Source organism: Falco punctatus (genome assembly GCF_963210335.1).
Source record: "Falco punctatus genome assembly, chromosome: 11".
NCBI lineage: Eukaryota > Metazoa > Chordata > Aves > Falconiformes > Falconidae > Falco > Falco punctatus.
The window spans coordinates 4,060,220-4,083,262 of NC_137591.1; the positions used below are offsets into that span (position 1 = coordinate 4,060,220).

Genomic DNA, 23,043 nt, shown 5'->3' on the forward strand with positions numbered 1-23,043 from the left:
TGAATGTCTCTCCCATTCAGGTGGAAGACAGGTATAGCTGTAATGAAATCTGCGTTTAACTACAGACCCCAAATACCGATCTCCAGAGCTGGCATAGTGGCCTCATTTTAATTGCGTTGTACAAAATGCATTCCTCAAATTTGTAAATGATAAACCTTTAATGGTAAATTAGACCACATTTTTAATTAATGGACCTTTTATAGAAGAGTTAAGCAAGAAATTATACATTCAAGGTGATACAGAAACCTCTCCTGTTCCCTGACAAATGCTCCTAATTCTGTTTCGGCTTGTTATTTCCAATTTAATTTTAATGCCATAGCAATAGCTCACCTTGGACAAATTACACATTTTTGTATGAAACAACTGCTGGCCCACATGTCGCACACGCCGTTATTCTCTCCGGCTCGCTACCTGCCTTTGGCTGAGGTTTTAAGAAGCACCAGAACTTTCTTTGTGGCCCATAGCAGGATGGATTAGACCGTCCAGGGCATGTCGTGTTAGTACAATAGAGGAACACTTTTAAGACTTTAAAGTCATGTAATACAATTCTAGGCTGGATCTTTCTTGTTAAAAAAAGTAGAATGGGAGTGATTGAAAGAGAAAAGGGCCAATATTTGACAACAGAAATCAGCATAACCTCCTAACAGCGGCAGTCATGGATGACTGCCCTTTGACCCAGGGAGATTATGTGGGATTTCAATGACAACAGCTGGAAGTGAGCATGTGAGAATAGAGAACACAGATCTGAGGCCTCCTACAAAAGACTGCACAATCCCTGCCCAGATCCGAGTGTTGATTAGAAATTGTTTCCTGGTCCTGGCTTAATAGAGTGTGATAATGAAAGTTTTGTTAACCCTTCACAATATGCAAAACCATTGGTAAATGATTTGCCTTTTTGGTTTTTAGCTAAAACGTCTGTATCTAGCAGACAGTAGAATTGTGAAGTGCTGCGAGTTTTCGTGGGTGCACTTCTGATACCAGTGCTCCAGTTTGCAAACTCTTGGTGGCCTTTGGGAACCAACATCTGAAGGCACTGCGAGGCGGCCTGGAGAAAGGACTCTCACGCCTTCACTAGGGAACCCACCCAACCCGTCACGATGGGTGTTCTTCAGAGCTGAATCAGAACAGAAATACACATCTAACGTCTCACTGCACGTTGCTTTCATATCCACGGCATTTTAGAATCTCTGATAGTAACAACACCTAATTATTATTTCAGTATGTGTCATATTGAGCTCCAGAGTCTGGGTTGCAAATTCATAAACGTGGATCAGAGCAAATGTGTATCAGGCTGGCTGTGTCACCAACAGCCTGATCCTGCACGGATCCACAGCGGCTTCAGCTCTTAGGAGGCTCAGCTCATTTTGTATTTAAGTGCAGAGATAGTGGAATTAATGGCAACTTATTACCGTTAATGAACCGATCATAGATTGGAATCAATCATGTCAGATTTTGTCCAAATGGAGGGCACACGGATAGTTCCTTTCTCTTGAAGACAAAGGCCGCCTTTAAACATTGAAAGCCCTTCAAGTTCAAGTTAAGGAGCTTGTGCAATGGCAACCACTACAAGACCTAAGATGTCTGCTGCGGTTTTCCGTTTCTGATGTTTCCTAACATTGTAGGGTACTTTTTGGTACTCACATGGGTGAGAAATCAGTTAAATAGTTTTTTCATATAATGATAAAAATTTAGAATATCCCTCTCTACCATATAACCAATTTGATAAATAAATTGCATTAATACCGATAGGGGCCTATAGCTTGAAAAACAACAGATGTCTTAAATTAGCATATTTTGATTTCAGCTCCTCAATCCAAAAAGCAAATATTAAAGAAAATAAGAAAAATCATTATAAATGGTCATACTCATTTGGCAGCTTATAAAATAATGTGCCTCCTCAAAAGCCTTTCGAAGTAAATGAGATGAAATCTACCCTGGGATAATCATTCTGGAATATTTATGGCATCCAACAATAAAAAGAGTAATAAAAAGAAAAGCCTGCCTCCCTGAAAATAATAATATGAAGGAGTTATTTATCTTCATATTTTCATATCAACCCTGGTTACAAGAGTAATGACAGCTGTGATCTCCAAGGTCTGCGGTGATATTGCCAGTTTGGCTTCTCAGTTTGAAGCATGACTCAGTGTCCAAATGAGCCCAGAGAAACCACCCGGTTTCCCTGAGCTTCCCGGGGATGCTGATGGCATGTGCTGCTGCTTGGCGCTCCCCAGGCTGCCAGCAATGGGCACCCACCCACCTTTGCACCCTTGCAGACGAACGATAAGTACGGGCCACTGGAGGGGGAGATACGTGAAGGTGGGTACTGCCACCCCCATTCCTTTCCCCTTCAAGGCCTTTTTAAAATGAAAGCCCCAATGTCATGAGCTAGGCATCACATTAACCTCAGGACCCTGCAGAGAGCTGAAAAACCTCCTAAAGAGAACAGTGTAGGGATAATTTCTTTTCAGCTAGTCATTCTTCTCCAGCATCCCATTTCTGGTACAGCCTAAAAACATCGGTCTCTATGACTTGTTTGTCTGGGGCCAATCACACATGCTCCATCAACTGTCCTTGCTCCCCTTATTCCTCATCAAGTATTGACTGCAATTTTGCCTCCTGAATTTTGTTCGCTGACTTCCAGGAAGCTGCTGGCAGAAGTAAGGGCTTGTAGGAGCTGATGCTGGGGCCGCATGCCGTAAGCACGATATGTAGCTGCGTTCTGGTCTTCACACCAATGGAGCATGCCTCGATACGTGCAGAGTTTACTTGGGTTTCCACTACTTCAAATTAGAATTTAGCTACAGTATTAATGCCATAAATATTATTGTCGATGCTGTGTGAAGAACATCAGTGTGAAAATAAATGTAAGGATATTTAAAAACTGGTGTGGAATACTTAGGTATTCAGACTAATCACAGACTGAAATAAGCACATTTGTTTCAAATCCTGTTTATAGCACTGCAGCCCCTCCCTCCTTTAAATCTTCCTCTTAACCATAGTGATGTTTATTGAATACCTGTCATTTCTCCAGCAGCATGTGCCAACAGCGTCTCACCAGTGCCAGGCTGCATGAAAACCCTTCTGTCTCCTATTCTCCAAGGGGCTCCCTTAGATCAACTACTCACCATACCCAATACACTGAAACCCATAAATTTGCAGATACTGCAGTCAAAATTCTTAACAGGAAAGTGCACCCATTTTGCCCAGTGTAGCATACTGAAATATCACATGGTGAGAAGCATTTCTCACCATGTGTAAACTGTCAATTTGATTTGAAATTAAAATTTTTGATTAACATGAGCATTTCTGAGCCTCCCGCTGGCAGCAGCCCTATTGCTGAAAAGTGACATGATTTGTGACACACATGCTGTACAGAAGCCCCATGCCAGCAATTGTTAAACCCATTTTCATTCTGCTTTAATACGGTATGACACTCAGGAAAATAATTTTAATATTTAGGAGAAAGAGGGTAAGGGCTTAAGGGCTGAAGTCCTTCATGGGTGTAAAGCAGGATTACAGCAGCACGAAAAAATGGCACGGAGGTCTCCCCGTCTCACAAGTCATGTCTCTTTTCAGCAATAGGGACCATCTGCAGGAGGCTAAGAAAGGTCCATAGTGAAGCACAAAGCCTTCTTTTAAATCCAGTTGATATTTCAAACACAGCATGAGGTACTTTCCACCTATGAATGCCGAGATGCTTGTGCACGGGGAAATGCTTGCAACTTCAATAATTAAACCCTCTCATATGGGAGGTAGGATTTTCTGGTTTCCACAGTGGTCTGTTCTTTTTCCATGTTTATCATTTCCCCAGGGTTATCAGTGGTCACCGGAGTTACTAATATTTATATGGTGAATTACTTATGAAAGAGGAAAGTTTTGTGACTATTAAGACTTTTAAGCCCAGGAATCTACCTCTTCATCAGGGTGGTGGGAAGATTTTTGTTAAACAGTTACCGAGTGAAGACAAGAAACGGGACACTTTTGTGGCAACAGATTTTAAGGCTATGATATACGCACGCGGGAGACAAAAGTTCAGTGGGGATTTTTATAAACGTAAGCCTGTGTCACTGTTGCAAGCTGCTGACTCAACTGTGTCACCTGCGTATTTCTCAGAGTGGATCATTTTTTTTCCAGTAACATCATGTTCTGAGGAAGTTTATCATGAAACAAGTATCACGAACAGTCATTCTGAGCAGCAGAACAGCTTTGATAAGTGCCGACACACATCTGACTTTTCTTTGAGCTCCTAACACTATTCATCACATTAAACACTCAGCTCTGCTGGACTTTCTGTTCCTAGTAAACACAGAGCGTTTTCTAATTGCCATAATACAGCAAGTTAAAAAAATGTAGTGCTTTAAAAATAATTTTAGATGGTGAAATGAAATACCAGGATGATTCAGATGCCCTGGTAGTATTCGGTCCTGAACATAAAGCCGTGGGCTCATTTATGTTAATAACAGCGCTCGAGAACTCAATCTGCATGAAAAACACGGTCCTCGATAAAGCCATGATATATAGCTATTATAAGTATGCAGGTTCTTTTCAATAAGTCTTAAGTTTAAATAAGTGTTGTGTGTAAATATCTAGTTTTAATTAGTATATTGCCAAGAAATTATACAACTAGACTCAGCGATGCTGTAATTATTTTAGGAACTATAAAACCCTCCCTCGGCTGGTGGTAGCTAAGTGTACCCGCCAAGGCTCCTCTGCGGACATGCTCGGAGCTGAACCAAGGGAGTCTGAAGCCTTGTGGACACAGAATTAGGGGGCTATAAAAAGAAGTGTTGGGTGTTTGCATGTTAGTTTACAGTTATAGGAATAATCCATGTATTAGGAGCATGTGGCAGAATTCTCTAGAAAAGCCCAGCATCCAGGAGGAGCTGCCGGGGCCAGGGTCAGGCAAGGGCAGGCAGCCTTCCTGCTCAGCTTTGCTGGGTGATATGGACACAAACCCCGGTGACTTAATCAGCTGTTTCCTCTCATCCTCCCTTTCTGGCACTCCTCTCTCTTTACACCAAAGCAGTTTTAAAAGACTGTGGCTGGACACCATGATAATGGAAGCTGTAGAAATATCTGCTGAAGATTAGATAGTATAAATATGATGTGAAAATAAAGATGCTGGGCATGGAAGCTAAGTCACAGGATCAGCCACCTCCACTTTTCCCCACAGGCTTTCGTCTCCCTTCAGAGCTGCTTCTTACACCTCCTCTGCTGACAGCACTGGTGAGCAAACTTCAATTTACGATAAACCCCATGCAAATCATGTTACTGTTTACCTATTGTCCTTTCCATTGTATTGCTTGGGGTTTTCTCTCCCGAAGGCTGTTACTCCTCTGTTCTTTGTACAGAACAGTAATTTCTCCACTTCAACAACTTTTAGTCCCAAGTAGGCCGACTTCCACTAGGTTTACGTGTTAGTTATCTCTGTGGCTGGGAATGAAAGAGACTTCCTGCTAGACACAGTGTGACAACACACATACGTTCTGTCCTTGACTGTCCACATTACTGAGCTCACAAAGTTCAGTCAGGGCCACCCTGAGACATCCCTGCATGGAAGATGGGGGAAACCTCATGAGCTTTTGTCCAGAAGCACCTGGGCTGTCTCACCTTGGACAGCAGGGTACCAAGGTAAGTCTCCGGAATAAAGCTCTGGTATGCTGGTGGCAGAGAAGACAGAAAGGGATGGGTCAGGAAGCACAGTAATACTTGTTTAGGGATGCGTCAAGCTTGCACAAGACCTAGAACACAAAACTTGATGCTTTGGATGCAGTTTAGGCTGCTGTTGGCAAACACCATGTGCCCAACAAGTCTGGGCTTACAACTCCTGTCCAGACAGCAGTGACACCCAGAGCAGTGTCACCCTCTCCACAGAGACGCTACATACTGAGGGATGGGAACTGAAGGGGTTGTCCTCATTGCCTGCTAGCAGAGAACAAAGCGGCCTCCACCGACCACAGAATCTCTGGATGGCCACCAAGGTCTGCACCAACTCCATCTTAGTTATGTAGGACGTGTCCAGAGAAGAACAAAAGGATGGAATGACTAGCAAAGGCACTGATGAGTCTCCACAAGGAACGTGTCATCCCCCCAATATGTCTCTGACTGACTCCGCTGGGACTGCGAAGATGCACAGGCAAAGTACTGCACAACCCTAGAAGCAACACAACCCCCACACTGGGTGATCCAGGATCTCCTGCCTCACAGCCCGGGCTCTGCCAGGGCTCTGCCTCCTCCAAGTATTGAGGAGGAAGCCCCACAGACTTATTGATTGACTTCCCAGGGACTGATGCACTTGGGGTTAGGCAGACAACTACGCTTACAGACAATGGTGGACAACCCACAGTGTCTTAGTGGATGATTCCCCCCAGCCAAGTCCCAAACTAGCAGCATAAGTCCAGTGAGAAAAGACTGCTGGATGTGGAAACCAGCAGCAGAGCTCCGCATGATGACTTAGACTCTCTTTCTGTTTTATTCTAAGTTTGTGTTTTGTAGGGCAGGATGCCCTGTCTACATTCCTTTACAGACTAAGAATGGACATTTATTAACAAGTGCTTGGGCGGCCAGCCCAAAACTCTAGACTCCTGGCCTGGGCTGTACGACAGAGAGGGACAGTGACCCCTGTTTGTGTTTACTGTACTTCTACAGACACATGTTGGTGTGATAGGGGCATTCACTTTCTCAGGTTCAGGCCAAGGTCAGGCCAGAACACAGACCAAATTTATTTTCTCTGTGTAATCTGCTCAGACTGGAGCCCAAAGAGGGACTCAGAGTTCACTAATTGTGAGTGTATTGTGAGGGATTCAAGATTAACAAAGTAAACAGAAGGGGCAGAGAGGGGCCTTCTTAGTCCTTATCTAATTTCACGTGTTCATCCCATGTGTAGCAGATGTGGTGGTTCCAGGGGAGGTGCCTCAAGGAATTGAGACGACAGTGGTGGGATGTCTCACTCCAGAAGGCTGCCTCCAGCAACTTAGACACACTTTTGGTATAAAGGTGAAGACCTGAGATTAATCTGTTGCTAGAGGCTGGGTTGGTCAGCCAAGCCTGTGCAGTCCTCTTCTTACAGTAGGAGGCTTGCCTCTCTAGACCCTCCTACTTGTTCCCAGCAGTCAGTCCTGTGTGGCATAGTACGATACACAGGGATGCAGAAATGTGGCAGTGCGGTGTCAGACACCCTATCTGTATCAATGTAAGACAATCTGAAGATACTGCAGGGGCCAGGATGTCATATTTTGGACCATGCTTAGCAGCCTGGCTCACCTGCCCCGCAACTGCCATCAGACTTGTTCTAACAGTACTCTGCATGTGAATTATGAGACTTTGTACTGTGACTGACTTTACATGAAAGGCAGACCTTTTGCTGATGAGTGGCAGTTGAGCAGGCAGAAAGAATGAAAATGGAAAAGGAATTCCACTCACAGGGACCTTTACATTAAACTAAAGCAACTCAAGTAAAAAGGAAACCCATCCATTATGGTTTATAATGCATAAACATCCATTTCTTCTCTGTTCCTTCTTTGCTCGCATTACTGAAATACAGAAAAAAAGGAAAAAATAATGATGGATGGACTTTGGAAGATTCAGAGTTCAGCTCAGGATGGATATGATCCCAACATTTCAGATTCTTATCTCCTCGTAATTGGAATAGCTGAACCCCTCTTGTCTGCAAAATTAGGCAAGACATCCTGTGAGAATGGGCTTTTTTTCACAGCAGTTTAGTCCCCAGACACATAAAAGAATGAAAACAAGAAATGGAACAGAACATTTTAACTTTTGAATAATGGCTCCATTTGGGCAGTTTAGAACAAAACTTCACTGGAAGAGTTGAGAAGGAAGTTCTTGCTGCCAGTATGCCCATCCCTAGACACATTCTTCCACAGAGCACATAAACACTTCTCCACAATGTTAATTTACCTAAGAAACTCCTGTTTTGTAGAAGTCAAGAGAAAAAGAGAAAGGGAGGAAAGTACACGTGAACAGTAAATACACCATCCACCCTTTTACCAAAAAGAAATCATTCAACCAAGTCAATGTGCCCTGCTAGATCCACCTTCGCTCTTGCAGCAAACTGTCTACTCTGGCTTTTCCAATAGGCAGAAGAGGGGTGGGTAACTTCCTCTAGCAGCAGAATCTCATTAAAATTACAGCATTAACCTGAAACATCTTGGTTTTAAATGTCCCTGAGGTTCAACAGAGAGAGAGAGAGATGAATTCCCAGAAGACCCAGTATCTCCATTGATTACAGAGGGAGAGTGAGGATTTTAGGTTCATAGCTGGTGTTTCGTTTTAATGCCTAATGTTAGGTGGGATGAAATCCAAGCATTAGTCCATATAACATGTTGGCAGAAACCTGAAAGAAATTTTGCTTATCTTGCCACAGGCAATCTCTTTTGATATGCCATGCTCCTCTATCCTTACATTTATATCTGGCTACTTTTTTTTGTGTTTGTTTGTTTAATTCAGAAGACTGTAAAATACAAGTATTGCTGAGTTATCCTTGTGTTCCTGTACTTCATCTGGTTCATTCGCAGGAGGGAATAATGATCTATCACTAAGGTAAATTCACTCCCCGGCAGATAATGCCACAGTGTTTCTGCTGCCCATTTCACAGTAAGACATTCTTTTTCAATGATGTTGCATCTCTGTTCTCATGGGAACAGTTTACGGCTGACATAGCAATAGTAGTAATAACAACTTATATTTATATTGTACACGGGATGATCTTTACTTCTCTTTCCTTCTAACAGTGGACGGCTCCCAGTCCTACTGCAAATGCATTCTTCATGGCCATGACAGACAGAAATCTGGATTCACTAATACAGGGCTGCTTCATTCCTCAGCTGTTCGCTCAGGTTGTCATACCCTTTCCAGCCCCTTTTATTATTGCTTTAAATTGAGCTGTGGGGCACTACCATACCACTGCTCTGAGCCTTTCCTCACAAAAATCTGTGGAGTTCCCCTCCTGCCTCAAAACCGCAGCCACCTCAGTCCATCAAGCTGCTGTCCATCCTCTCCTGCTTCTCACCTCTTCCCTTCCTCCAGCAGCTCAAGCGATGGCATGCTCTGCTGTATGATAAAATTGGCTCCCCTCTGTACGGCATGGGGGACCCAGCTATCTCTCTGCATTCTGCTATTGGAAATGTTCTGAAAGCAAATTCCCTGATTTTTACGGGCTTTGAGGTATAACATGTGGGAAAATTGCAGGTGGTCTGCACTGCAAAGCTGGTCAGGTGGGGACACCCCCCAAACACCAGCAGGTTTTCAGATGGGGATGCAGCTGTCAAAGAGCCTTCTGTTACAGCTAAAATTTTAAGAGTAAGGAACTGAAGTAGAAAAATAACAGGGACAGAGGTCTAGATTCTCTATGAATGTGTGTTACAAGCTACACAAGTTATTCCTTCCTTATGATCCTGGGTGAAGAAATGCCAGCAAAGGGTTTGACCCACCATGGTCTGAAAGATGGTGTTGACCTCCTTGTGCCTGGCTAGTAGAAAACTACTGGCCCATCCCCTGGCTCACCTGGTGAGACACTGCACCACCAAAGCACCACTTCTCCCTCTGTCACGCAGCGCTGCAGTGGGTTGGGGCAGGGGGGACATGGCAGTGAGCCCACGGGAGGGCACACTGCAGCCAGGGCTTGGGGTGCCAGTCATGCCTTCTGCAAAGGCCAGAGAGAGAGAAGGAAAATATTTGGATCCCCTGTAGCAGCCGTATCGTTTTCTTGTACCTCCTTTTGCCAGTGACAGGAGCTAGGTGCCGGCTCCTCACCCCAGAGTGTGCCTTGCAGCAGATTCCCTTGATTTAAGTATGAGTGAGGGAGGGTGGGAGGTGATGATTAGAGACACTCTAAAATTACTTCATTAATTAAATCTTAGGAAAATGGAAAACAATAGCAGTGTGTAATAATAAAAGCCCACTATAACCACATACATTGCTTGTTTACTAGAAAGTACTCCACTGACTACAGATTCACTCTGGGGCACAGCGGGAAACTTTTCTCCTTTAAATGTAATCAGCGCCCCCCCCCCCCCAGCCCCCCCCAACCCCTTCCAGAGAAAAATACCAGCTATCAGATCTGTGTTTCCCATCCACTCCTAAGACTCCTCAGTGCAGTGCCTGGAGGTGATAGTGTGAACTCACTCAAGAATGTGAAGGCATTTTATAAATCACTTGGTTTCAGCAGGAGGGGGAGAAAGGGAGAAGGCAGAGGGATGATATAGTTTACAGCACATACTCGGCAGTAACTCCCAACTGTCAAACTTCAGCATTTTCTTCAGTTGCAACAGTGGTTAACAAAAAAATGTTAAGACAGCAGACATGAAATGCACATAGTAAGCAGCACATTTAATCAACTGGCACCTTTCTACCACCCCACCGCCAAAATCTATCTGGACACTATCATAACCCAGAAAAAAAGGCATATAACTGAAGATACGGCACTGACAGAAGAAAAAGGAGCAGACATGAATAACATGAACTGCTGTAAACAACGCGTGGCGCCCTTTATGTAGGAGATAACAATAGCAGAGTTAAAGGAGTATGTTCACAAGCGTGGCTCACTCGCCTCACCTTCCTCCTGCCCCCTTTTGCCACGCTCACTATGTTGCTCCTGGGAAAATATTTGCAAACCATTGCAAATAAAAGTCTCCTTCTCACTTTCCAAGAAACAGATCTGGTATTTTTCCATTTCAGTCACACTACGGCCAGACTTTGGAGGGGATTTTATTCTCACAGCTCAGTGAGAGTCACCCTAAACTTTTGTTCCATTTCCTATCTAGCAACTTCTGCAATTAAAAAATAGTATCTAATTAGCTATAGAAGTGATGGGGCTTTTTCTGGGAGCTTGGTCTCACCAAAGTGCTCTCCCTTGACAACACCAACAGTTCAGCATACAGATTTCAGTTGTGCATTGCTCTTCATGTGCACCTCTTTGCTCACGTACATAGCTTTAGACTTACAAAATCAAGGCTACTTGGAAAACACCTGATTAACCCATGAATCTACAGTATGCAGATATTTTTTTTTTTTGAGTGTGTAAACCAAATATGACTATGAAGGCTGAAATCCATTTGAATGAAAATCACCTTGTACCTGTAAAACCAGGTATGATACATCCAGGCACTACACCACACACGGAAACCAGAGGAAGGTGTGAAATAACAGCATAGGTTTTCATAGAACAGATATCTCTTTGGAAAGGCCTACAGTCAACAGAACACCTCCTGTGTCGGTCAGGATGTCAGAACAAAAGAACACATGAGCACAAGAGAGAAAGCACGATCCCTTATGGCAGCTCTTGGTGGCCGTGGGCTACACTCCAACATTCACATCCAAATGAACCAAGCTCTGGCTCAAGGTTAAGGTGCCAACGGTCCCAGGTATGGTGAAGGGTAAATTTGTAAACAGGAGTAAAAATACAGTTTGTTACAAAGTGCCAGGCTGGCTGGGACTCGAATCGTGGGGGGAGCTCTGATGCTCTGGTGGACTTGTTGAGCAGCAGAAAGAGTTCCCCCGCTCAGCTGCCAGAGACAGGCAGTCTGCCACCCACTGCCACCACCCGCCACCGCCTCCACCTTAAGCGGGAGAGGAGGATGCGGTGGCTGGCCGGTAAACGCTGCCTTCGGCACCTTTCTGTCTCCTGCAGCTTGCACAGCGAGAGAGCCAGTGCTTCACCATCTGCAGAGCACAGCTCCCAGCACACATTTTCATCTTCCAGTGGTTTGACCACAGAGGGCAAAGTTTTGGCCTGAGAGTGCTTCCGATCGCATGAGAGGCAGCGGCGAGGCAGCCTGGATTTTGCTGTTGCGATCTCTGAGTGGAGGGCTCCCACTCACTTCAACAGCCGACTGGCACTGCTGCAAAGAGACACTACCTAAATAGATGTGAAGTAATGAATACTTTGGATAAGCGACTGATTTCAGAGTGTGCTTTTATCCACAGGCCCTGTATTTATAGTTCAAGCCTTTTCAATTAATACGCACACCCTAAAAGAATTAAACTACTAATTATCACATTTTACTGTGGTTCACAGAACTTTCATCAGATCTAGTAAATGAAATCACGAGTTCAGCAGAAGAAGCTTTACTGCGCCAAATTATGTCAAGGGTATATCATGTTGATAATAAAAGATCACTTGGTTGGAAGCCTAACCTAGAAGGTTGGGGAGGCGTAAAAAGTTCACATTTTGGATCATGCTGCTCTGGTGTGGGCGTTTTGTGTTTTTTTTCTTGGTTATTGTGGAAGGCAATTTTCCTGCAAGTAAAATTTTCCCTTTGTCTTACATTACAAGCATTAGGAAATTCCTACATCGAAAGACAAATAGATAGGTTTGGGGTTTTGTTTTGCAAGTTAGGCCTTGGCATCACATTCTCTTCCCACTAATAAAATCCTCTCTCTACTGGACAGAAAATTAAAACGATGCCCATACCACAAATAAACTTCTTTCCCTAAGTGCCCAGCTTCTTGGTGGGCAAGCATGGTATTCAAAAGCATCCTTCAGCCTGTGGTCCGCTCTGGCAGTAGCAATTACTCTGATGCAACACAACTCTCAGCTGTTAATTAAACAGCAAGTCTCTCAAGAAGTCATGACAAAAAGTATGGTTGTAGTGAAACCTGGAGATTGCTCACAGCTCTAGCCGCCCTTCCCAAGATCCCAGGAGGACTGGTTAAAGTTAGCACCGAGGCACCTCTCAACACGCCAAGGCAGGGCATGGGTAGAAGGGGCCGGCACGGGGTCAGCGCCCTGCCATGGCTGCCCGCCCCCAGCCCAGTGCTGCGGCAGAGGAAGGGCAGCAACCTGGCACTGCTGCGAGGCCAAGAAAAGCCTTGGCCCTGCAGAGCAAGGTGGGGAAACTCACCTCCCCAGGGCACAGGAGCTTCCTAGGACGGGGCTCCTGGCCAGCCCATTTCCAAGCTGCCCTCTAGATGGCCCTTGCTGTTATCTTGTGGATAAATATACACAGAAAGGAACGGAGCAACAGAATATAAATATATTTTGAAATGACTTAGAATAATCCCAGCTGTATTTATGCACCTTATCCACTGGAAAGGTTCATTGCCTTTTTCCTGTACACACATATGAAGAAATAAAAATCTATACTGTAGCCACATTTTTATTTCTCCTTTCCTTTGCAGCATTCAGCCATTCCAAGCGTAATGAACGTTTCGTGTCTTTCAAGCACTGCTTTGTCATGCTATAAGCATTCATTTCATGCTTTGAATATTTCCTGTCATACTCGCCTTGGATGAATTTTTTGTGGGAATGCTTTGCTTGTGAAGGTTAATGGTTAGCAACAGTGAAAACTGAAGTCCTCTGTCAATCCCCAAGTCTCAGACACTGCAGGTCACTGATGAGAAAGGCTCTCCACTCGGCCCCAGCAGAGGCTGCAGAACTGACCCTGATTGACGACCACGTATCTCACCCGACTGACAGTCAACACCCTTCGCTGTTGCCGTCACTGGCTCCCCTCAAGAGAGTGCCAGCTACTGATTAAGCAGGCTAAATCCTGAGCCTAGCAGAGGACCCACTAAATCCTGGAAATGGTGTAACTGTGCCTCACAATCTAAATGACAAAATCTTTTGACTTTGAGTACGAATCTCAAAGAAAATATGGTAATAAAGGGGAAAATGGTGTTTCTTTCCTAATTATTCAGTTGCTTCTTCATGACAGTTATGAAACTGGCTGGAAAATACAGCTGGTTGCTGCAAAGTTTCAGCTCTAGACTATTATGATTAAAACACTGTATTTCTAGTTCCTGTTGAGATCTATCTGTAATGAAAGAAAATGAAAAAAATGCAAGACTGAATCACACAAGTTAAATTTATAACCAGACATATCTGCTTTTGTTTCCTTGGGAGATGCTGGCTCTCAGAACTGCCTACATGTACTCTCTCTCAGGGGGTGATAAAACACAGGTTGGACCTTCATCAGCTGATGGGTCCTATTTGAATCCACAGCCAATTCTGTCTAGTCCGTGGGAAGGCAGAAGAGACCAGCCCCACCAGGGCTCCCCTGCTCAGCCGGAGCTTTCAAGCCTGGACAAAGTTCCCCATTGCTGTTCCCGGCAGACAACATGATCCATAAGGGTGCAAATCCATTCAGAATTTGGTCCTGGCAAGTTACAAAGGTGCAAACAAGCTGACATCACCAGGAGCTTTAACTTCACCGCCAGCTATGAGATTCCTCATTGAAAATGCTAAGGGCTTTTTTTTTAAAAGCTTTTTCTGAAGCAAAGTTAATTTTAGATTAGTCCCTCAGGCTGTGATAACTCCTCAGTATTGCCCTGTAAACAAGAGAGGAGAGTCTTCTTGCATTTATAAGATTCTGATGCAAATGATCCCAAGATCAAGAACACTAATAAAAGCTGCCATTACTGTATTACCCTGTTTGCAACTGTAACTGATAGAAAACTTTTCCTGCAAGGCTTGGTTATCTGCTGCAAACGAGGTGTTTCAGGAATGCTAGTCAACTGAGACGATGTACTTTCTAACAGTACCAGTTTCAGCATTGTGTATACAGAGAACTGCTCATGCCCGTGCACTGCTCAGGTGGGAATCAAGGTGCCTATCCAAGGACAGCTGACCCTCCAGACACCTCAAGTCCTGCTGCACTTGCAGCATCACCCTGGTAAGCGTTAAGCTGGTTGGCATCAGTTCAGTCCCACAAGGCAGCTGGACTCCACCTGAAGTAACGGAGATGGAAGGTTAAGTATGACCTGAGAAGAAGGGATGCCCTTGGAAGACAGTATATTTATACTAGTTTAAAATTTGGCTGTTGAAGGAATTGAAGGGCTCTCAGCTACCGTTTACATTGTGGTTGAGTGATGGAGACAAGCACAAAGAACAGTTACGTCCTCTGCCCGCTTCAGCTTTAGAGGAGGGTTTGAACTCTGCATCCGAGGAGAGTGCCTAACACTCAGGCCGGCCAGGCACCACCTCCACTGGCTGAAGCTACCTCACTGCACAAAATGAGAATGCCAGGTTCTGGGGCCAGAACAAAAGCGTATAGAAAGGGTCTGCAGTTTGCACCCTGTTTGTCAAGGCAGAGAGGTCTTTCCACAAGCTGCTTTTGCATTTTACCAGGTTGCACATAATCCCCTCCTTCCTTGCAGCCAGAGCGGTGTTACGCCTGCCATGACCAGCCTTGCTTAGAGAAGAAGAAAAGGAAACTTCTCTTTCCGTATGTTCCCACTATTGCCTTTTCTTTCCCCCACAGCTTAAAGACTAGAATTTCTTCCTTTATGCTTTTAGGCATGGAAAAGTAAGCATATACTTAAAATTTTTTTTTAAGGTTTAATACTCAAGTCCTGCCCTACTTAAGCAAAGAATTCACAGATGATATTTACAAGTCCAGTGTAATTACTGCAGGGTTGAAAAACGAGTTCTGTGAGTTACCGTACATCATTGTTTTTCTTTTTTCTTTTTTTTTTTTTTAATGTTACAAAGAACAATGTGCCTTTCATTTCCTGCAGTGCTGTTAAGGTACTTGCAGCTCAAAGCAGCAAGAATACATTAAAACTAGAAAGCAATTGGTTTGGGCATTAAACATTTTCATTTTTTAGATAAATGCCTCTCCCTCTACAGAAATTGTTTGAGCAATGAATTTGGCACACATGTGTAATCAGCTGTAGTAATGAATGCTGTCACATTCACTTGAAATGGGAGAATTTACCAACTTTTTAAAAAATAATTTGCTAATCTACAATTACAGTAGTGTGCCACCAACTTTGAGTTATCAAATCACAATACCACATGCTCGAGAGACATCACTTGTCTGTAGAAAATGACACAGCATTCTTCTGCTTTACACAGCACATTTTGTGTGTACCTTTATGCTGCAGTTATTAATTCGTCAGTACTACTACATCAAACACAAACACTGCCTGGTGGATGTCTGACATCCATTTACTGACAGCAGCAACACAGTGCTGTGCCACAATTATTAACCAGTTTGTGCTACACCCTTCTTGCCTTTCTCCAGAGTTAAACTCCAGCTGGAGCAAAGCAGGATTTGACTTTTAATATTCAATGAATCTCTGAAAGCTAGTGTCACAAATATCCCCACTTTGCAGACAAAAAGACTGAAAAGTTTTCCTACAAAAGTTTAAAATAATCCTACTTACAAAAAGAAAATCTATCCGATAGCCATTTCCACGACTGAAAGTGAGAATAAAAGTCCTACAGAGAGTCCATGGCAGTGCTGAGCCGGGAATTCAGTTGTTCCTGATCCCCAGGCATGCAGTCACTTTGCTACATCAGACTAGCCATTTTGTTATCGTCAGTTCACTGAAAACTAGTTTGTTTATAAAATACAAAACTAAACCAGCACATTTAACAAGCTTTTAAAATCAATAAACTTTTTTTTTTTTGATTGGGTGAATTGCAAAATCATTTTGCGGTGCCAACTGAAATGAAGCTTTTACATACCATTAGGCAACTACAAAAGTGGGGAATTTTCCACACGGGTGTTCCACCCAGCTGGTCAGAAAAAAACCTCATTTGAGCAAAATATCAGGACATCAGAACATGCTCCTGCCTTTCAAATGAAGTTGCTGGCCTCTCTCATCACCCCTCCTGCAAATTTCCTCACCTACATAACAAACAAGACAAATTCTGGGGTTTCTTCCCCTTCTCAAGAAGCTCTTTCCTATGCTAACAGACCTGACAGACAGCAGCACTGTGCACACTGTTCAGTTGCGTGTTAGCTTTACCCCTCCCAGTTGCAGGACAAGACATGGGGACCTTGGACCATGCATACATGAATGAGCCCTGTCTCGCCTGCATGTTTGCTTTTCATGACCATCATGCTGGATATCTCCCTCGCTAAAAAAAAATTAAATACTTAATATTTCTGAAAATTTTTGCAGTAGTGATCAGGTAAGTGAATCCCTGAAAACTATTCTGGCGTAACGAAGGCTGAAGAAAAGGCTAGAGTTGGTGTTAAAGCCATCACTGAGAGCAGAAGACGTCACCATCTTCTCTGTGATGATTCTGCTCCAGAAAATGCAACTGTAAAGCCCGCTAGAAAAAAGGAGTGGTTCTCCAAAAGAAAACCTTTTTTTCCCATGAACTTCACTTTAATGAAGGTTAGACATACAGGCTTTCCAAAATAACACATACAATTTAGAATGATAAATTAAAATCTGTAGTAGTAGGCCTTCTTTTTCAGGGCTGTATAGTTGACCCTTTTGAACCTACATTACTCAAGGTATGCAAAATATATGTGTATAATAAATAGCTCTAGAATTTATGGAGTGGAACAGAAAGGATATTAACAGGCAAGTAGAGAGGCTGTATAACCCTCACAAGGCCTTTAAAGATTTATTTTTTTAAAATGAAGGAATGCATGAATGTAAAAGGTAGTACTTAATCGATACACTTCTTTGTGCCTTCCAGAAATACATGCAAAATTATTCCAAATCTGCCCTCAATCTGGTCATTCAGCTGTTAGCATCAGTGGGAATAGGATTATTCACAATACTATTTTTCTTTGATTAAAAAAAAAAATTCCTCTCTGTGCGGGCTCATTCCCACTCTCAGTAAAATCAATTACGAGACTCCCATTGACTCTGGAGGGATTTGGATCAGGCCCTGTGGAAGTGGGTCTACAGCAAGCGTAGAACAACGCAGTTAATATGATTTATTGTGTCCGTTTCTGTGCGTGCAGTTTTTCATTTTCTAAAGCCTGCAGTTTTGCTTTCATCCTCACGTTCAGTAGATAAGAGCTGCAGATCTCTGTTGATCTACACACTGGGTACACTGCAAGTGGGGGCTGTGTGTGCTGAGAATGAGCTCAGCGTCTGCCCAGGGGGAGCAACCCCTTTAGGGCCAGCCGGCTGCGTTAGATGCATTTGTAAAGAAAATCTCCCACACAGACACTGCAAAAGGTGCGTAATCAGTTAGGAGGCTTCTGCTGTGGTGGGGAAAAATACCCTTTAGTAAAACTGAGAAAAAGAAAAATCTTTTTCCTGTTTATTAAAAAAAAAGTACCTTTTGCAGGTCACCAGGAAAGTTCCAAGAATTCACTAAAAGCTTGTTTTACAAGGAGAAGTCAGGCTCCAAATGAGAGATATTTCATTTCACTAGGCTCTTAACAGATTTTACATTATTAAACACTGACATTGCTGCTTTTCGGGGAGGTTGTTGTGTAACAGGCTTCCTTAAGACTAAGAAACTGCAGGGTAAGAAGAACTGTGGTTTAATAGCTGTGAAAGAATATTATCTAAACATGAAATAATAACATGCTTGGTGCCTAATACATTCTAAATTAAAATATGATTTAATCAACATAGGCAACATATTCCCCACCAAAAAAATAGAAGATTTGGCAGAACAAGAATCACAGTTTAGTCAGTTCTTCTCTTAACCTCACAATCCTTTGGCTACAAATTAGAATATCTGTGAACACGATTGATAAGGGAAATTAGGCACTGTCTTTCAGAAACAACAGAAATGTTTTAAGATGGTATGTTTAGAGATGAACAGCACAAAATCTATCAAAATATGAAACCTTTCATATTTCAATGGGAGGAAAATACGGGAACCCCAAATGCCAAAATCTTACCAGCCCAATGAGCCCTGTTATATGTCCTACGCTGGTATTTTGAAGTTTTTTATGTACCTAAACCTCTTCTTTCCTTCATTGTATCTGCCGTTTAAACCCTGATCCAAAAGCAGTCTGGATATGAGTGCAGCCCTTCAACCTCACTCCCACTTGCAGCTTGTTCAGTTGCTAATAAAGTCCCCCAAATGCACACTAAACACACACACAGCTGTAGGGATTTGGGGCAAAAGCAGTTTTTCTGTGAAAGGGCAGTCACAGTTGTATTACATGAGATGGATTTACATATCCCCCAAATGGTGACAGGTTTTAGAGACATAAACCCTTCATGTAAATTCTTTCCTGTGTATGCATAGTAGACCCCAGTACAGTGGATACCCCATCTACATTTAGGTCTTACCAAAAAGATCTGGCTATGGATAAAAAAAGGCAAGAAAAACTATTAATAATAAGCACTTTCACTTTGGGAAACCTTATTTCTAAGTCCCAAATATAAGTACTAAGACAAAACTCAGTTGCTGATGGGCCAACAAACATTATTGAGGTCTACCTTAAACATAAAAAGGAAGAGAAGTTGTTCCCTTATATACATACATATTCTTTCACATACAATCCCTACGGAAATTCACTATTACTGAATGACTCTTTTTCAGGCTGCTTTAGAAAGCAAGCCATTGGTTCAGTAGAAGCTATTGCTTCTACTTTAAAACCGTCAAAGAATATTAGTGTTCCCAAAAGTCACAGCCCTGCTGTTACTTCCAAAGAAGCTCAAGCCGCTGCCACCTGAAACAATGGTATTGCAAACATACAGAGAAGGAGCAACCAGCTCTAGTTGAGCCTCCCTGACCTGCTTAGCCATAGTAGCTACAAACTCTAAAGCACGCCGAAGAAAAAATACAGACGCCGCCGGTAGCACCTGTATCAGTCCTGCAGTCGGTACGTGCCTGAGCGGCTGGTATGTTTATAGGTGTGCAGTCTTGCCCTGAAACTGCAATGTTTGGAAGTGTTGCGGCTCAGTTTTGTTTAGCAGATTTTTGCAGTGCAGAATGGGTCTACAGAAACATATTTCAAAGCAACCATTTTGTTTCGCGGGACTATCTGAGATCCTGCACTCTAAAATGATGGCTGGCCACATACCAAAGGTTAGGTACTTCAGTGTGTCATGTGAGAGCATCAATAAACAAAATGAAGTTAAAAGCACATAGATAAAAATGAAAGCAATGAAGCACACACCCCTAGGGGGTCATGACTCATGGCCCAGGGATTGAAAGCCTTTGCTATGGAGGAATAAGGATAAGGGTTGCATACAGCAGGCTCTTTAATGGTATCTCCCTAATTAAAATTAATTTTAAAGGGGAGGGGAAAAAAAAAAAAAGTCGTCTCCAGGACTGGAGAAACAAATGCTACCTTAGATCAGTGAAACAGTAGCATTTTAACTATGAGGAGAGTACACAACCTATTTGTAGCTATCCCATGTCAATTATTCTGAATATTTTTTTATATTAGACATAGGAAAAAAATCTTTATAAATATGGGCTGTTTTAATATCCCAAAGCAGGAGCAGCAGGTAAGAACTTACCATTTTCTGGCTGGTCCTTAATATCAGCTTCACTTGGCTGGCTGGGACTTTCAGATTGACTTGAATCTGAAAAACATAAAATACAGCCAAAAATTACAGGGTCTGCTGTGGAAAATAGATCAGAGGCGCCAGACTTCCTCAAAAGGCTGAGAGCACAAACTTAAGGACAGGAGTGTTGCACTAGGACATGATAATGCAAAAGTCCCGTGCCTAGGTAATATTTTTGCTAGCAAAAAAAAGGGAATCTTGTTTACGGCACTACACAGAGTGCTTGGTGTGTGTGTGTGTTAGCATAAATTAAGCTTTGAGAATCCTTCTTTTTAAAGAAGGCATATTTAAGCTGCTCTCCTACATGTTTTTTATAATGCAGCCTCTATGTTGTATACAAACCAGAGCCTTAATCCAACACATAGTAAAGTCTCAAAACATATTTTCAAGCAGGCATATAAAGGTAACTAAGCAACACTACAAAGTTGTGGAGATTGTTGTCTACACATTTCTGGAACAAAATCTGCAAAACTGATAGAAGAGTTGATTTTTGTCATACTTTCGCAGTGATTACAATACTGTGAGATCACTGAAATGTATGGCATTGCCCCTGATTTGCAGTGGTATAAATTGAGACTAGATACTGGATGAACTGCTTTAGACCTTGTGTAAATAATGGGTCCTACAAACTCCCAGCTAACACTCTCCAACGAACACAATTTATTTCCCTAAAATAATAAAATGACCTATAAAAGCAAACGTGTAAATATGAGTGTTTTGCATTTTTTACACATTATTAACTCTATTTTATGTGAAGATGATAGCTCTTTGGTTCAAAAATCATTCCTAGTAGAAGCTTTAGTCAAATAGTATTTTCCTTCTCAATTCTTTCTATCACTGTGATTTGGAAAAAAAGGTCCTTTTACCTGTGTGAAAAAACATATTTTTAAAAATGCCTCCATGTACTGTTTTCTCAATTAATACAAATAGAAAGATATTTGTTGGTGTCATCTCTCTGTTCATCCATCATCATCACTCATCTCATCTCGTTCCCCCCACCCCGACACTCTTCTGTAATTTATTGATCCCGTAAAAAAAGTTTTTACTGTGAAACAAAACTTAGGGAATGAAAGTACTTGCTACTGAATCAAAAACACCCCCAATCATGGCAAACCTATTTTCTGACTTCACCTTGACTTTGCAGAGTTTAGAATTAGCTGTCTGAAATTTGACCACATTTCAGTGAGAAGTCAATGCAAGATCAAAAGGTCATGACACTTAACTGTGATTAAATTGAAAATCTTACTTCTATTGCAACAGAGTGATAACACCACCCCTTCTTTTTCTTTGAGGTATTAATAGTGCTGGAAGAAGCAGTACTACTATTGACCTTGGGTCAAGCAATGCTAATTTATTGCTTTAAAAAGGTTTCTTGCTTTTAAGCAAATGAAGATTTTAATTACCGCAGAGCACTATAAAGAAAATGCCTATTTTAAATATTCTAATTTTTTTTTTACCTGCTGACTGTATGCATTAGGTATCATTCAGAAGCTTAGAGGACAATCTTGTATAAATTAAAAACTACCAGTAAAAAAAAGTGCTCACAAAAGAAATTTTGATAAATTTCAGAATATAAACATTCAGAAGATTTAGGAAAGAAAGCTTCAGTCCTGATACACCTACTTAAAATCAATGATTTAAAATTTGTCCTGAAAAGCGATGTTTTCCAGTGTGTCTATAATCCATTTCCTCTCTTTTATATTTATTATTTTTAATAATTTCTCTAATGAAGCTCAGTGAAAAAAATTAATTCTCATTTCTGCAATTTTGTTTTAAATATTGATATTCTGAGTTACCTTTAACTGAAGCTCAAATCAGTGACAGCAAACAGACTACCGGGTAACATGCACAGTGCTGTTAGATTCTGGACACATGATTTTGGCAAGAAGTTTCATTTTTCCGATACCACAAAGGTAGAAACAAAGGTAAGATATTAGGAATGTAAAATATTTAGTTAACATTCAAAGTGAACATTCAATGGATTTCATTTTACAGGGCAGGCATTAGGCTTTTGCTTATTTTTTAGGTTTTTTTTTCCTCCAGCAAGCCATGGTTCAATCAGCGTTTGGGCTTTATGTTTAAAGTAGGGTCAGAATTCCACAAAGAATTTACGTATTTGAAAAAGTTACTGCAGAAATATGGGACTCAAAGCACATTTTCCTTTCAAAATTTTAAACAACCCAGCTAAGCAAGGAGAGGGATGAAGGCTCAGTGGCAGCCGCAGGAGCTGGGCTTTGGCGCTGGCGCACTCAGCCCCCAGCCTGGCACCTTCGCTCCCCAGCAGCCCTGCAGCCGGTGGGCAGCAGCACACAGCGCGGGAGCTGCTCCTGGATTTTGTGAAACAAAGTACTTTTGTTTGCGCTGAGTGCTGTTTTTCCAACACCAAAGCTAGTGGCACAAGAGAGACTCTACTGGCCGTAGGACATTTGTTTGCATACTGAATCTTAACTTTCTTCTTTTATTACTCTGGCTACTGCGATAACGTTTTCCCTAACCCACCCCTTCTGCTGAAATTAAATATTAATTTCTAAAAAAGACAACAAAGGCTTTAAGCGCTATTCTTCATGGAGAGGCACGGGGCAATAAAATGCAGGACAAGGCAGAATTAAAACCAATCTATACTGCAGTGGAGATCACGGGAGGCTACCGAAAACATGCACTGGGCAAGCGTATGCTCAGCATTGTTATGCAAGGTGGCATCTTGTGGAAACCCCAGATAAGAAGACTGAGTTAAGGCACTTAGCCAAAATGTTTATATGCAGAATTTTGCTTCCCTGATTTTATTCAGATGCCGCAGATGATCCGGTACATATAAATGTGCCGCCACATGGTTAAGGGATTGGCAAAATCAGA

General features: G+C 42.4%; 1 protein-coding gene across 10 annotated transcripts in view; it reads right to left on the reverse strand.

Moving 5' to 3' along the window:
• NFIA (nuclear factor I A) overlaps window positions 1–23,043 on the reverse strand; it is a 255,094-nt gene that overhangs the window by 96,525 nt on the left and 135,526 nt on the right. For 9 of the 10 annotated variants that reach the window (XM_080406410.1, XM_080406409.1, XM_080406414.1 and 6 more), the window contains exon 3: window positions 20,143–20,208. The exons of the other annotated variant lie outside the window; for it this stretch is intronic. In XM_080406410.1, coding sequence (XP_080262536.1) covers window positions 20,143–20,208 — 66 coding nt within the window. The remainder of the gene's footprint in view (window positions 1–20,142; window positions 20,209–23,043) is intronic. 10 annotated transcript variants of the gene reach the window in all.